Source organism: Pholcus phalangioides, unplaced genomic scaffold (assembly GCF_987345545.1).
Source record: "Pholcus phalangioides strain wild (caught in Gottingen) unplaced genomic scaffold, Ppha-v1.0 ptg000001l_1, whole genome shotgun sequence".
In the NCBI taxonomy this organism is placed as follows: domain Eukaryota; kingdom Metazoa; phylum Arthropoda; class Arachnida; order Araneae; family Pholcidae; genus Pholcus; species Pholcus phalangioides.
In genome coordinates, this window is record NW_028301594.1 from 4,778,631 (window position 1) to 4,795,947 (window position 17,317).

Here is a 17,317-nt window from a genome sequence, read left to right on the forward strand (position 1 = left end):
GGCTGGAGACCGCAGCTTGGGATTTCAAAATAAGTGAGAAGATTTGTGGAGCAAGTAAGAAAATGAAGTTGGCATGTTGAGGTAGAAGATTCGAGTGATCTAAATGCACAATATATACAAAATATATACAACGCCTCCACTGTGACGGCAAACGAGGAAACAAAGCCTCCGTCCACAGTGCTGAGCAGTTTTGTTTCCCCCTTTCTTTTTACAGAATGTGCAACATGCCGCAAATAAGTAGCTTTCGTTACCAAAAATGACTATTACCCATCGTCACCATCATTAGGCCTAAGAAATATGCGTGTATTTTTTTTTTCGATTTTGTTTGGCTACTTTATATTTTCTGAAATTGGCAACTTTACTTGCATTTGACAATTTTTTCGTGATGATTGATCATTTTACTTGCATTTGACTAATTTTGAATATAATTGACAATTTGACTTGCCTTTGACAATTTTTTGCCTGTAAATTCCAATTGTTGGCTCTAATTGACAACCTTACTTGCATTTCAGTCAAAAGACCGACAACTTCATTTGCATTTGTGAGTCAAATGATTAACAATGAATGATTGACATTTGAGTCGAATGAATGAAAATGAATTTGTCAAATGATTCGACATTTTTTTTTAGATCTAATTGGCAACTTGCACTACAACGTTTTTTTTTAGATGTAAATTTACTTTTATTACAATTTTACTTGAATTCGACAATTTTTGGCTATAGCTGACAACTTTACTTACATTTGACAATGTTTTTTTAGCTGTAATTGGCAGCTTTACTTGAATTTTGACAATTTTTTAGCGATTGATAATTATCGATTTTCCGTATGAATCCCAATTTCACGTATTTTCATATTTGAAATATGATCTGCCTATTGCATTCATCATGTTGTATATATGGAGGGTTGAGTATCAAAGTGCTCTAAGTTAATAATTGTATAAAACTTTCCGTAACAAAAACTTTCTTTCCTGAAAGCTTAGTTTTCCTCGTAAAAATAAAAAACATTAGTCGAAATTTTCATTGAAATGATTTTTTGCTTGTAGACACTTTAGACTCAAGTATCTTACAAACAAAAAAATCATTTCAGAGAAAACTGATTTTTTGGGAGCTTTTAGAGCAAAGAAAATTTTTTGTTATGAGAAGTTTCGCTCAAGTAACTTAGACCACTTTTATTCCCAACTTCCTCATATTGACATTTTTCCACTGGATTACCTTTCGCGGGCACACACACACATTAGGTTGTGCAGTGCACCCCTGTTCTAGAGTTTCGTTATCTCTCTTGAAATGATACATTGACTAATTTATAATTATTGGATTCAAAGAGTTTTTCAAGAAGTTGCAAAAAAGATTTTTCTCAAATTCCAAGATTACTTCGATAATTGCATTGAAAATAATTTTTTTTCAAATCACAATTACAGGAAAAAAATTTTCAAATTTATTCAATTTTTTTTTTAATTTGTATGTCAATTTTAATTTTTTTAAATTAATAACACAAAAAAGTCAAATTTCAATGTTTGTCGTCTAGAGGACTAAGCCTGTACAGAGCGACTAATTAAAAATACAGTTAAATAATATAATAATTTTGCATAAATTTTTGTAACAATTATATTGGAAATACATGTTCACATAACAGTAGCATTTGATGCAAAAAAAAATTTTTGATATGAGGCAACTACAAGCATATTGATAATAAGGTAATTCGCTTCTATATTTGAAAATATACGTCAATATCGTCTGTGGTTATTACAAATTCAAAAAGTGATTTTTTAAATGATGCAAACCTAGATAAGTTCTGTATTACCAATGGTTAAAGCATTAAATAGTTTAGGAGCAAAATAGTAAAAATGTGTGTTTGCGAAGTATTTCTTTTCTAAATGACGGTATGCAATAAGAGATACTAATCCCCGGCCCGGCAAACTAACGCAATAAATTTCAACGGTATGCAATAAATTTCGTTTGTCTTCCCAATGATATGGATTCTGAGATTAGTATTTACTTGAATGTAGTTGAAGATTTCAATTTTTAAGATTGGAATTTTTTTTGTAACAAAACTAAACTCCAAACGAATGGAAATTCGTAAATCATCCAGTCGCATTGTATATATGAGAAGATTTATCTCGAAAATTTCAACCAGATATTATTTTTGTAAGCCCCTCCCCCTTTTCTTGAGGCCTCCGGTACTTGCTAGGTTGGGCCCATTGGTTAAGACAGCACTGCAACTAGCATTCAACTGCTTGTTCGCAAGAAAATGCACGTGTAGGAAACGTCTTAAAACCATGGATGAATTTCACCGATATCATCAGCATCATTGCTAGAACTATGGAAGCTCATGAAGATGGGGACATCTCGTATCGGAAGAATGTATGTCCGAGGACACATCCATTTCTACGGAGAAAGCCGAAAAAGTTAGGAAAGATATTGTTACGTTGGCGAAAAACCACAGGATGAAGAAGAGTTCAATGAAGTGGACATAGGAGGAAATTTGAGAACTAATTATATAACAGCAATTCAGAAATCAACGGGAGGTGGAGGGATTAATAGAACTGACTGCTCCTGAAATCGAAGCTGAATCATGGTCAAGATTAGGAAGTGGACGACAAGTTCATTATGAGCAACATAACGCAAGGGCTTCGTAAGTTTAAATCGGCAATGGATTGTTTCCATGGCATAGACTCCATCTATGGTACGTTTTTCACATGTAGAGAAAAATTTGAAGAGAAAGCCTTGTGTTACCACACTCTTTCTTTCAAACCGGACATGGTCAAGTCTCTTTCGACTGTAGCCAATTTTAACCATTGTTCCTGTCGAGCGGCGGGGCCGTGTAGGCAGTGACGTATTTACAGGGGGCTTAGCGGGCTACAGCCCAGGGCGGCAAATTTGAGGGATTGGTGACCAAGAAAGTTTGTAGAATGGGGGAAGGGTGGAAAAATGTGTATCAATCTCAATACATTCACCTCTGCCTAGACAGATAGATAGAAACCGCTCACAACCCCGGACTGATGCAAAGCACCTTACTTCCGTTACCTCAAAAGAGGTAGAGTTGTGTCGGAAAAGTTAGCAAAGGTTTATAGTGGTGGCTCCCCTTGTCCCGTGCTCGCAAGTTTCGAATCAGTTGCGTCGTTCTCCCCATGAAGACAGCCATCAACTAGATGCAACGTACAAGACATTCGACTGAAATGGACAGCTGAACCAAATGACTAGGGAGAAAAATTGTACGTGCGCCCAATGGCACATAAGGGCCGGAGACCGCAGCCTGTGACTTCGAAAGAAGTGTGGGAAAGACTTGTGAGCAAGAAAGAAGAAGAAGCTGGCATGTTGAAGTGGGAGAGATTTGAGAATGGTCTTAATACACAATGTACGTATATAATATATATACACAACGCCTCCACTGTGACGGGAAACGAAGAAACAAAGCTTTCGTCCACAGTGCTAGGTGCACCCCTATTTATAGCGTCCGGCCACCGCCAGGTTAAAATTTTTTCCAGGAATATTTCGGTATTTTCCAGGAATTTTTTCGACTAACTTAGAGTAACGATGGGTTTACATATTGCGCATGCGTGCCATATCATTTGCGAAGCGTTGCCATTCCATAATAACAATGTTTGGAAAAAAAATTTCGCTTTTCCATTGTGAAACGTCTTGAAACTGCAAGAAAACCGTTTTTGTTAGATTAATAAGGTCAAGTTCGCAAGTTTCTCATTCTTGCCAATTAAAGATTTAAAAATAAAATAATTAATTTGCGTACAAGGGCAGTTTTGTTTCCCTTTCCTTGTACAGAATATGCAATATACACACACAGAAAACACAGAGCCTGCATTAGGACGGGAATAATCAAACAGAGCCTCTCCGTTGACAGTGCTGGACATTCACATTTGAATTACACGCGTACATTATTTACATTAGGAGCAATTCAAGTGTTACGTAAGCAGATTTTCAGCTATTTTTGACCCCCTCCCCCCCTTGCCAGCAAAAGGCATCAAAACACTGACCCCGCCCCCCCCCCCCCCCGTCAGCAAAATTTCGTCACAGCAGCTTAGAATATATCATATCTTCTTCAAAAAGGTGTGGTTGATGACGTAAGCAACCTTCAAATCCCCCCTCCTTCCCCCTTGTCATCAAAAGTCAGCAAATCTGAACCCCCCCCCCGATGCTGACGTAATACTTGAATGACCCCTTACAAAAATTCCCCTTTTTTAAACTATTGGAAATACACATAAACATTACTATGAAGGTAATATTGGGTATAAATATCACCAGGAGTTCATATAAATATTCAAGGTTACAAAATTACTATCATGCTATAAAAGTGCGGCGGGAATAATCAAACACAGCCTCCGTTCACAGTGCTGGGTGGCAGCACTGTGAACAGATAGACAGATAGAGACTAGGTTAGTGAGTGGCCAAAATAGAGTGGCCTAGACCATTTGTAAGCACGTAACCGAACAAAAGAGTGACTTAGAGCGTGAGCAAGCATGTGAATTTTCAAAAGAGTGATGTACAGAGCATGGGACCAGGACCTAGAGAATGAGCTAGATTGGGTAAAAGCTTGTGAATGACCAAAACAATGGCCTAGAGCATGTGTAAACACGCAAATGATAAAAAGAGTGAGCCATAAAGCAAGGAACCATGTCAGTGAGCGACCAAAAGAGGGACCTAGAGAGTGTGCGAGTGACCAAAACTGTGTGCAAGCATGTGAGTGACCAAAAGGGTGACTTTAAGCGTGTGTGAGCATGGGAGTGATCCAAAAACTGACACAGACAGGTGTACTTGCAGGAGTGGGGAGGGAGGAAGCCAAGCGGATTATATAGCACTGGGTGGTGAATTTGAGGAAAGTGTAATCCAGAATCGAGAAGGGCGGCAAAATTCGCAGCGGCAAAACCATAATTGCGCCTCTGAGTGCAGTAAGTTACTCTAAAAAATTGATTGAAATCAAGTAGAAACGGCTAACAAACATTATAAATAATATTCTTTCAGAAAATATCTCCTGGAATCGCTGGACGCCCCTCCTACTTCTGCTGCACAAAGCACAAAAAAGCAGGATGCCTAAAAAAAGTAAAACTGTGTTATTCGCGGTCATCCCCGGAACCCCCCACGAATACCGAGGGACGACTGTATTTTGAAGTTTTGGGGAAAAATTCTATCCAGGGCTCAATTTTTAGAAAGTGGTATACATTAATGCCGCTGTGCGGTCGTGTGGCTTCGTGCTTCACTCTCATCGTTAGCATCCACGTTCGAACTCCCGTTGACGGACAGTGTTGGTAGGCTGAAGTTGGTTTTCTGCGGTTTTCCAACTTCGTGGTGTGAATGTGAGCCAGTATCCCATTTAAAAACGTATTAGACGTTCGTTTTTTTATACTATAGTATTAACGTAAACGTTTTTATATAGGGATTTTTTTTTTGTTTTGGTGAATTGCTTGCCTTTTAGAATTCTTTTCGCTGAAATTGGCAACTTTGAATGCATTTGACAATTTTTTGATGATAATTGATACCTTTACTAGCATTTGCCATTTTTTAATATAGTTGACAATTTCACTTGCCTTAAAGTTGTAATTGACAGTTTTTCGCTATAATTGACAACTTTACTTCCATTTAGAAATTTTTTTTAAGCGTTGATTGGCAACTTCATTTGCATTTAACAATTTTTTCTTCTGCAATTCACAATTTTTACTTGCCTTTGACAATTTTTTGGCTGTAATTGGAAATTTTTTGGCTATAATTGACGACTTTACTTGCATTTCACAATTTCTGTTTAGCCGCAGTTGTCGATATCCCGTATATTTATAAAGGATGTATGGTCAGCCTACGAATTTTTCTATCGGATTACGTCTCACGGGCCGGATGGGAACCGCCTTGGCATATCGCAGTTGGCCCGCGGGCTGTACGTTGCGCACCCCTGTTCTAGAATTTCGTTATTATCCATAGACTGATTTATAAATATTGCCTTTTCAAAGTGTTTTTCAAGAAGTTGAGCAAAAAAGATTTTTCTCAAATTGCAAGAATGCTTTTGTAATCGTGATAACAAAATATATTTTTTGCAGATTATATAGAGAAATATATATATATATTCCTTGGAACTGAAGACTTATTTTCATGATAAGATTTTTCCTAATAACCAGTGGTGGTTACCTCTTCCTGCAAAATTTCCCTCAAAAATTTCCCTTATGACTTAGTTTCCCACGCATTCCGCAATAATGTGCTGCCATCTAGCGGGTGAAATACGTAATCAAGTATCTTACAATAGAAAAGTATCGCACTGCATTAATTTCTTCTTTTATTTTCAAAAAATTCTTTTGTTTGATGAACTCCCAAAATTTCCCACAAATGCTAAGAAATTTCCCACTTGGGGAAAATTTTGACTAATTTTTTCCACGAATATGGGAAATTTACCACGAGTTACCATCACTGCTTACAACCATTCAATATTCCAACGCCCAAGTCATTTTCAAGCGTTTTGACAATTTCAAAATTTTATACGTTAATAGCACACTGTTGTACTGTTTGATTATCAGAATACTATAAAATTACACTTTATAGCCATCAAACAGAATTTTTATTCTTGATAAATTAGAATATATACCCGATTTTTATCTTAGCATAAATTCATATATACCCGATAAATTTAACAAAAATTTAAAAATTACTCCAAAATTAAAAGATTAAATTGTTTATTGAACAGTTGTTTGCTCACAAAAAAACAGGGATTTCTTCGGTTTTGAATATACGTATTCAAAAATTTCGTCCATACCCATTCAATTTTAAGGGTCATTAAAATATTACGTTAGCATCGGGGAGGGGGGCGGTTCCGATTTGCTGAAGGAAGGGGAGGGTGTTGGATGATTATTACGTCACCGACGAACCTTAAGAAAAATATGAAATATTCTTAATGGCATCTTACTTGTGCGTCAAATAACGAGAAGAACCTATCTATAGTTTGTGGGCACATGAACAGACTATTGATAAGTGCGCTGCAAAGTGATCTCCTATAAAGTGATCGCACTTTAGTGATCTCCAAATGTTTCGCGAATGCAAGCGTAGACTTGTGTTATTGAGTAGCGAATTGGTGAATTACAACCAGATACAGCGTTTCTTATCTGCATATATGGCAATCATTTTTTTCTTTCATAAAAATTTCGTTCGATCAAATTCATGAATACTTTCCATTTTTCCGAAATCCTATCTCGGGCTCAATTTTTAGAAAGCATAAGTAGTGCCGTTGTGTGGGCATCGTGCTGGATCCAGATTCGAACACCTATTGACGCACAGTGGTGGTCGGCTAAAGTTGGTTCTTAATGGTTTCCAACTTGGAGGCATGAATATATGTGTGTGTGAGCCGGTCTCACCTTTAGAAATGTCTCTCAACAAAGAGCAGGCAGACCTACAACACGATTCTGACGTAATATGAAAATTCAAACATAATTTCCACCTTTACTTTAAAATATGAATGGCAGATGACAGCACCAGCAAAAACACGAAATAAGCATGATTCTGACAGCATAAATACGTTAGAGCCTATAGAGCCACACATAGAATCAGAACACACATATTCTATGTACCAGTTCGTACATTTCACTACAGAGAAATGTGTGTACGAGGTGCATGTACGGTGATGGTGCAAGTAACCCCACCGTCGCCACAGTGGTGGGTGGCTGAAGTTGGTTTTCTGTGGGTCCCAACTTTAAGGTGCGAATGCGAGCCGATCTCCCCTTTAAAAAGTCTCACCACAGAGAACAACAGACCTACAATCAGTACAAATTGTAATTCAATCATAACACATCACTCACTTCACTTCTGAAATATAGATGGCAGCACTGAAAAATCAAAACACAACACTGCATACGCAGTCAGACTGTTGGGTACACTCACACAGCTACACTTCCGGCACAACTCACTAAGTAGTAAATCGCCCATAGATGGTGATAGACTTGAGTTGTGCTCGGTTTAAAAGAAAAGAAAAAGAAAATAAGTCAAGCCCATTTTCTACAGATTGCATTATTGGAATCTGAGCTGGAAAAATTGGGTGAGAAATTCCATTGTTTATATTATGGCAGTGGTTCGGCACCTGTGCCACTCCAGCAAAAGGAAATTAACCCTTACAGTCTCGTCAAACTTGATCTGCTGCGTTTCGGTCACCCCGGAATACCTCGAGTTCCCGAATATTTTTTATTTCCAATGTGGCAGTCAAAATACGGGTCAGGAAAATTTCTAAAAATCACTTAAAGAATTAATCAGTAAATTTAGTGATTAAATAAAGAAAAGGTGCCTTATAGGGACTCCGACAGAGAATTTTACTCTTGAAAATGGCTATTTGGGTCAAAAAGTTTTGGAAGCACTGGTTTGAAGCGTGCTAGCGTCAGCGAATTAATACAGGGTGGTTATAAATAAACTGACACTATTCACAGACGTATATAGCACCCAGTGTTATCCGAAAATATAATTTTGAAGATTAATTTCTCCAACATTTCAAGGGATATTTTTATAAAAACAGAGGTTATTTTTTTGTTTTATTAGTGAGAAAAATACACCAATTAGAAAAAAAATTACCTAAACTTTTTAGGAGTATTTTCACTCTTCAACGAAATTTGGAGGAGTAAAATTGATTTTTTGTACGTGAATCACGCGTCTAGATGCGTAGTGGCGTACACTGGTAGCGTCTCTTCTGATGGAGTATTACAAGATTCAGTAAAAAATAGTTCAATTTTTGACCACCAGGTAAAAAAGTGGTTTTTTTTCACAGCAGTTACCTTTCTCCCATGGTCCAAATAAGTATATACCAAGTTTCAATGAAATACGTCCACCACAACGGGCGCTACATAGAGTCGTAGTAGTGTCAATATAGTTGAGTTGAGCAGTGTCAGTTTAATTGAAGCAAATATGGTCAGACTAGATTGTGTGTTTGATACTTTTCTTCAGAAACGTCTTTAGCGGGCTCGATGGAAACTTTTGCGGGCCGCATTTGGCTCGTGGCCGGAGGTTGTGCACCCCTGTTTAAAAGTGTTCTGTTCAAAAAAAAAAAAATAATAATAATCTACAAATTCGTCAAGCTCAGATATCTAACTCAATTTAGTTTCCGAAATTTCTATTACTTTTTGTTATGAATATCAATAGCTTGATTTTTGGGATATTGATAATTGATAGTAATAATTATACTCAATTTATGATAATAATAACAGATAATAATTATTGTTAATAGCTAATTAGGGCCGTTCAAGTATTACGTCATCATCGATGGGGGATTCCGATTTGCTGACATTTGATGACATGGGGGGGGGGGGGGTTTGGATAATGCTTACGTCATCAACCACTCTTTATGAAAATATGAGTTGGATTCAGAGGGGCAGAGCTGATGACGAAATTTTGCTGACAAGGGGGGGGGGGTCAAAAATTTCTAAAAATTTGCTTACGTGATACTTGAACGGCCCCTTAATTAAAAGTGTAATTTTTTAAATATCGATTTGAGTGTGCTGTGTAAGTTCAACTGCTTACATGGTGAACGCCGAAGAACTCGTGTAAGCGTATGTCAAACAAAACCCTGCGTATCCATATACAGCAGGACCCTGATTTGCTGAGCTAATGTGAACGGACATAACTCGGATAACCAAACCTCGAATAATCTGGACTTTACAGAATGAAGTTAATGAAGCCATAAATAGGTATAAATTGCATTTGCACAAAAGTTAGCTGAAAGTAACGTATAGTGTAGCAAAATGATTAAACGAATATGGTAAAGTTACATGAAATACCGCAACCTATTCACAGTTTAAAACACATCGAAGATTACACACGGTGCTTTAAAAAGAAAAAGTTATCCAATGTCTTCTGTCAACGGCACTCTCTTAAATGCTTAAAGAGCACCAGGGTGCTCTCGAACAACAGGCTTCAGATGCTTGTTTAGTCAAGCGAGTGTTTCAAATTTATTTTCCTAATTGACCTCCCCTCGGAAAAAAAGTTTTATCCTTCCCTGGACAAGGTCTGATGTTAAATCTGCAGTTGGGCGCGGTAGCCCATGTCGATGTGGTACTCGCTTAAAATACCAAAGGATGTGTAGAGGTGTCACGAGTTTGATACCTGGTTCGTCTTTGTCAGAAACTTTCCTGACGCAGGGGTACACATCAGAAACAGTGACATGACCACAGAGAAAATGATCCCTATCGCAGGTTAGCGCACCAACTTCTCGGTGAGTGTAAAAAAAGCTGCCGTTCGGAATCGGCAATAAATTGTAGCTCCAGGTCTAGTTAGACCTCTTGTGCAGATAATAACCGTGGTGCGACAAATGGTCAAATCTGTAGCTCGAACCTCCTCATGATCATTCCAGCGGATTTCTCAAACGGCGATGCCGCCCTTTTTAAACGTGAAACCTTCACAACCCGTAGAGCTCTTTTAAACGCTTTGGCATTCTCTGAACGAGTTTGTCATGATACGCGTGATTTTAGCGTATCTAATTTTCAAAATGAATTTATGAAAATTTCTTTGGGTAACCCGAAACTCGGTTAATCGAAGTAACTATGTGCTTTCGGGAATAATGGCATCAAAAGACCTTGAATCTTCATCCGTACATCAGTGTGCCTCTGATGACACTATAGCAGTTCCCACCCCCTCCATGATTTGGTATAAGAGAATAGGGATGATATCCTAATCCTAAATCCTAAATATGACATTGTGGCCTGTGGGTTGGCGACTGAAATTGGCAAACAGTGCATACCCCTGCGTCATTTCTTAGCCATCCTGGACTAGTAGTGCGATTTTCGTCATGGTTGTATATTTTATTATTTTTTAAACTACTTAGATATTGCCCATATTGGGTTATTAAGAAATAACCCAATTAATTAATTGGGATGATATAAAAATGATATCAAACGTTATTTCCAGAGAATGGGAAATGCTCTCATTAATCCATGATTAATTTAAAACAACGAAATCATTAAACACTCAGGATGAAATGAAAAAGTTTAATAGCAGTGTAAAAAAACCGGAAAGAAATAAAAGTAGAAAAACGCATTCCGAGGTGAAGAATGAAAAAAAAAAATAGCTTGAGAGATGAAAATGATTGTTCTTCTGCCTCATAGATGGCGTTTCACACGCTGTCAGGTTTCGGTTTCAAACATCCGTGGGTTTCCAGCCTAAAACTGAAACAAATATTAGAAAAAAAAATTGTTTATTATATAAATGTAAGTTGAATAAATACCACGGCTTTGAACATAATTCGTCTCTGAAAATTAATTTTACAACAATTGAAATCATCATTGAAATGATGATATTATTATCCAATCATTCACTTTTTACAGGCCGGATTCTTATTTGAATTGATTTTCGTAATATTTATTTTTTTTATTCCTCTTCCTGTTAGAGATATCAACGGAAAAATTGGTGAAAAAAATTTTCCCGTATATTTTTCAGAGCTTGTTATGCCTACAGAAACCACATCAAAATTAAGAAAGATAAACTTTAAATTTTATTCTTTCTTAATAATTTGGTGATTTAAACTAATTAAATTTATGACAAGTGCTGAAGTTACAATTTATGACAAGTTCGTGAGTTACTCCAGGATAAAGGAACGTTCTTCATGCAACTTGTACACTGTGTGCGTGGGTCTCGTGAATGAACGTAAAAGTTTTTTGAAGTATTCAACAACCTTTAAAAAAATTATTAAAAACAATCGCACAAAAATTCAACCTTTCTGTTTCAACGTCGAAAACCTTTCACTCCGCCTATCGGCAAAATTGATATCATCTGAATTCAAACAACATAAATCATACAATCTAATCAGCTAATTTATATATTAGGTGTAAGATTGTTATAAATCATATAATAAAAATCCCCGATTGTTATAAATCATAGCAATAACTTTATGATGATTACTGTGCAGTTAGTGAATAATATATCATGACTCACTGTTGAGAATTTTAAAGGGAAATGCTTGTTTTATTCCTACACCTTCGTTGTGATCATGGTGATAATTTATTTGGTCACCCCCCCCCCCACAAAAAAAAAATAAATAAATAATCTAATTCTAATCATATGAAATTAGCACGTTCATATTGGTACAGGGTGTGCCAATGAATATGATTTCTGTAAATTGCGATAGAAGTCATCGAGACGACAATTTTTATTATAATATGTGGTGGAAAACCCTGATTATAGCGTCATATTCTAATTATAATGATCAGTAGATCAGTGTTTCTCAACCTGAGGCCCACGTGGCCCCCCTTGCGATCCTGGGATATTTAAGGGGGGAACGGATGAAAATCAAATTTTGAGGGTAGCTATGACAGGTGCCTAAGGAGGCCACAGAGAGCTGGGGAAAAAATTGAGATGTAAAGAAATACAGCATTTAAGTGAGATAAGTGACTACTTTCATATAATCCAACAGAACTACCCGTAGAACCCGGCCATGTTATCACTCGGGGACCATCCAGACATGGCCTGGAGAGTACCTACATGATGAGGTGGGATACAATGATTTTCGGGAGTAAGTATAGCCTATTAATATCTAAGCTGCTAAGTTGTAACTCCCAGTTGGGCCGGGGGTGGGCCAGAAAATCACTTTGTTGGGGGGGGGGGCATAATGTGGAGACAGCCTGCATAGAACCCCTACTATATAGAGGGAAGTTTTATTGGATATTCACCTTACTTTTTTAATACAATATTTGTTCACTATAAATTTGATGGAAAAATCAATTCAATATGTAGAAAGGGTCACTCTCCTGAATAATGGGTGAAGCCCGAAATAATACGTGAAAACCAGACACCCCTCCACGTTCGTATTCCTGAGGAACTTCTAGGAGAAATGCCTCTAAATAATACAGGGTGGCTCACGGGAAGCGAATATCGTGCAAAGAAGGGCTATGTATAAACCAAGGCGGACTATACTCAGACCCCTTATGTTACTTATCAAAATGCACGTCGCGTACCTCTTAGAACAGGAACATATGATTATAAGGTTTTGGGAATTCCCTCAATTAAAGGCAGATTTTTCTTATACAGTAAAGTAAATGATAATTTTTTTTATGATGCAAGAATGATTGTCGGCATACCTTTCACCAGTCACCCGTGACGTTCCAGCCTCATCGTTTCAGTCCAGATGCAACGTCTTCGACAAGCTTATTGTACTGGTTGTACCGGCACGTAGCCAGCTGCGTAGGGTGCGTATGCGTAAGGTGAGGCGTGTGCGTATGGGATGTACTTGTATGTCTGGGGATAATAGTATGAGCTGTAGGCGTAAGAGTGACCGGTGACCGGCTTGTAGTAAGATGTAGGGTAGTAGGAAAGGTATGGGTAGGAGTACGGGTAGATGTACTTGTACTGAGGATTATGATCGACTTTGACGACCTTGACGACCTCTTCCTTGACCTTCTCATCGGAGTCTTTGATGACCTCCTGCTTGAATGTGGCCAGGGCTCCAGTTGCCAGGGCCAAGAAAGCGAATGCCAACTGTGGAGAAAAGATAATAACAATGCATATGTGAAATTATATGATTTTTAAACGGTTTTTGATGAGCAATTACTAAAACACTTTTGGAAGAAATGGGAAAATGTTCGTGTATTACTACATATATCTTCATTTTACTTTCTTAAATTGAATTTTTTTTTTTTTTTTGAGAAAATATATGGCGTACAATAATTTATAATTTCTAGAGGAATGCCCATGACGTTTACTGGTTTCAAAATTCTATGCTTAGGAGTTTGTGCTTCTGTTTAGGCACGTTTTTTCCGCCAAAAATTTTGGCAATTATAGCTTTGTAATGCTAGTTTAGATTGTCAAAGACTTTCACGCTATCCGAATTAAATTAATTTCGGGCTTTGTCAAGAAATTTTCCACACAGGTGCGGAGCTTAAGGGGCCTCATTCCTTTTAATATGGCGAAAAATTATGGTCTAATAGAAATATCATTAAAAATACTATTTTCCACCATTCACTTATTTAAAGTTTTTTACGCGTGTTCTTGATTGCATGTGCTATCCTATGATGGCGTAAAGTTTAACATATCTTTGATACTTAATTTTCTGAAAATTTTGAAAAAAAAGGCATTAAAATCAGCTTGCACTCATAATAAAATACTATGACATCAATGCAATTGAATAAAAATATTGATTCAAAATATATAAAGGAAACTGTTCAGTTCATGAAATGAAACAAAAGTTTGTGATTTCATTGACTCAATCCTATTTAAAATTAAATTTTTAATTTCAAAAATTTTTAAATTTTTAATTTCAAAAATTTTTAAATTTTTAATTTCAAAAATTTTTAAATTTAATTTTAAATAGGATTGAATCAATGAAATCTCTCAAGTTTTTGCTTCATTCCATGAACTGAGCAGTTTTCTTTAGGGGCCGTTCAAGTATTACGTAAGCAAATTTTTAGCCATTTTTGACCCTCCCCCCTTGTCAGCAAAATTTCGTCATCAGCTCTGCCCCTCTGAATCCTAACTCATATTTTCATAAAGGGTGATTGCTGACGTAAGCATTATCCAAACACCCCCCCTCCCCCCTTGTCATCAAAAGTCAGCAAATCGGAAACCCCCTCCCCCCCATCGATGATGACATAATACTTGAACGGCCCTTATATATTTTGAATCAATATTTTTATTCAATTGCATCGATGTCATAGTATTTTATCATGAGCGCAAGCTGTTTTTAATACATTTTTTCACTTTTTTTTTGAAATTTTTCAAAAAATTACGTACCCAAGATATGTAAAATTTTACACCAGCATTGAAGGACATACGCAATCAAAAACATTTGTAGAAAATTTGAAATAAATCAGTGGTTAATTAGTATTTTTAATGAGATTTCTATTAGAACATAGTTTATCACCATTAAGTTGACCATATTTGCTCAAGGAAAGTACGAGAAATTCTTCGAAATACGGGAAAATACGGGACATTGGCAATTATCGCCAAAAATAATGCACAAAGTAAGCACAGTTGCCGATTCGTGCTAAATTCACCTAAAAGTCGCCAATCGAGGGAAATGAAGTTCCACTTCAAATTGCAATGAATTAAAAAAAATATGGCAAATATGAGAAATAAATATTCGTATTTGTAGTCGAAACTATTGTAATGTAATTTCTGAGTTGGGAAGATAATTTTAATCGTTGATGTGAAAATAATAAAAGTCAAGTTGGCTTCGTTGAAAATACGCGAATTCCGTATTTTCCGGAACAGTCCCATTTTTTTTGTTTTTTTTTTGTATGGTCACTCTAATCACCATGTTAAAAGAGTTAGACCCCTTCAGTGCACGATTTGCTTTTTAGTACGTAATTTGTGAATCCATCTGTATTTTTTAGCTTTTCTTTACGCTAATTTTTTACACATGCTTTGTGTCTATTTTCCCCAAACGTAAAAAGGATAAAAATGCACTTACACTCAATATAATTGTATTCATGCCCTCAAGGGTTGTATATAAATGAATGAAAATAATATGGCATTTCTTTCAAAAAAACCATGGTAACTATATTTCAACACTCAGATTCCCTTGTCTGGAATTAACCTTCAATTTGGTATATTGAAATTTATGGAATTTTCCCTGGATTTCACGGAAGCATCTTCGATTTGGGAATGTTCAAAGTTGCAAAAGCGGTAGCTTCATGGATGCACTTAGTTTCTTCAGGTTCAGGTATATTGAAATTCATTGCTTCAAAAATTTGCAGAATACAATTGTGGATTTTTGAAGTTTCATCAATTGTGGAATTCTGAAGTTTCATCAATTGTGGAATTCTGAAGTTTCATCAATTGTGGAATTCTGAAGTTTCATCAATTGTGGAATTCTGAAGTTTCATCAATTGTGGAATTCTGAAGTTTCATCAATTGTGGAATTCTGAAGTTTCATCAATTGTGGAATTCTGAAGTTTCATCAATTGTGGAATTCTGAAGTTTCATCAATTGTGGAATTCTGAAGTTTCATCAATTGTGGAATTCTGAAGTTTCATCAATTGTGGAATTCTGAAGTTTCATCAATTGTGGAAGTATTTCTTTCATTTAAATTGTGTATATTCTGAATTCCTTCAACTCTGCAATTATTTCTTTCATTTGTTCTGAATTTTCATGAGAGATTATCTCTAATTATTTTTCTCAATCTTGATTCATCCATACTGAATTTTCATTAGTTCTCAGACAATTTCTATTCATTAGATCGCAATTTTAATTGATTTTGAAACTATTTCTTTAATCAATTTTTAAAAAACTTCTGTAAGAAATTTTCATTAAATATTTTTGCTAATTCAAATTTAACTGTGTCTATATTTTTTATATGGGAAATTTACAGCATTCTCGTATATTTTGTTATAATGTATGAATTTTTTTATGTGCTGATTCCCTCTTTCCCACAGAATATGTGAAATCGGAGCTATATGGGTCCTCGACATTATAAGACGCCTCTGGCCCCGGAATTATTTTCGCACCGGGTCCCGCGTCTGGTTATGGTGACCCAGACACAACTCTGAATTTGTCCTTAAAATAAATCTTATCTTTCAATGGTCAAATATGACGTTAATAAAAGAATCAGAGAGAAAAATTTTTCACAAAAAATTAATTTTTTAAAAATATTTTTCTATATCCTCCATGAACGATGGTGAAAATGTAAATAAATTTCAGTAAAGAAGAATCAATAAAATATCAAACTTACCAAGTATTTCATAATGATCTGTGCTCAATACAACCTTAAGGATACCGAAGGAAAAAAAAAAAGGCTTACTACAAAATTACTGAATGATCGTTAAACGGTTTTATATGGTCGTGTCTCCAAGTTACTGCATGTAGAAAATTGTCCTTGAAGATGATTGGTTCTTTGACATCCTACCGAAATTTTAGCCCAATACCCATCTTCTCTCTGTCTACTCCTTTCCAAAATGCCCCGTGGGCATTAGAGCTAGAGTCGTCCTCATCTGCCTATCCATCTTCTTATGCATTCAGAATAATGATAATCATATAACAGAACAAGAACTAAAAAAAAGCGAGGGGCCCCGCGTGGGTTCTGCTTTTTTCCCAGTGAAAGGGTTAACATTCAAGGACTCGAAGCCCGACTCTCCCTTTATCGATATACATAGGCATTATACATACATATAATTTTTATTTTTATTTGTTATGTAGAAAGTGCTAAAAAAGAGAGGATGGCCAGGCCATCTGAATTCTGGGAGACGCCTTGATTAAAATATCGTCACGTAGGGCAGTTTTCGTATCTAATTGTTAAGAGCCCCCTCCGGCCTTCGGATGGGCTCTCGTTAGTAGTTGTTGTTGTTGTTGCGCAACCCAAGAGGAAGATCAAGGACAGTCACTGCCGAAGACAAATTATAGCACTCTGATTCAGATTTTTTATTTGCTTATTT

At 36.4% G+C, this 17,317-nt stretch overlaps 1 protein-coding gene across 1 annotated transcript; it reads right to left on the reverse strand.

Annotated features, from left to right (window-relative positions):
- Positions 1 to 10,931: 10,931 nt before the first annotated feature.
- On the reverse strand, positions 10,932 to 16,868 carry LOC149089721 (uncharacterized). The gene is made up of 3 exons (XM_089240062.1): positions 16,618 to 16,868; positions 13,031 to 13,427; positions 10,932 to 11,122 (listed from the first exon to the last, which is right to left on the reverse strand). The coding sequence occupies exons 1-2, from the start codon at positions 16,627 to 16,629 to the stop codon at positions 13,098 to 13,100; spliced, it is 342 nt and encodes a 113-aa protein (XP_089096188.1). The 5' UTR covers positions 16,630 to 16,868; the 3' UTR covers positions 10,932 to 11,122; positions 13,031 to 13,097.
- Positions 16,869 to 17,317: the final 449 nt, after the last annotated feature.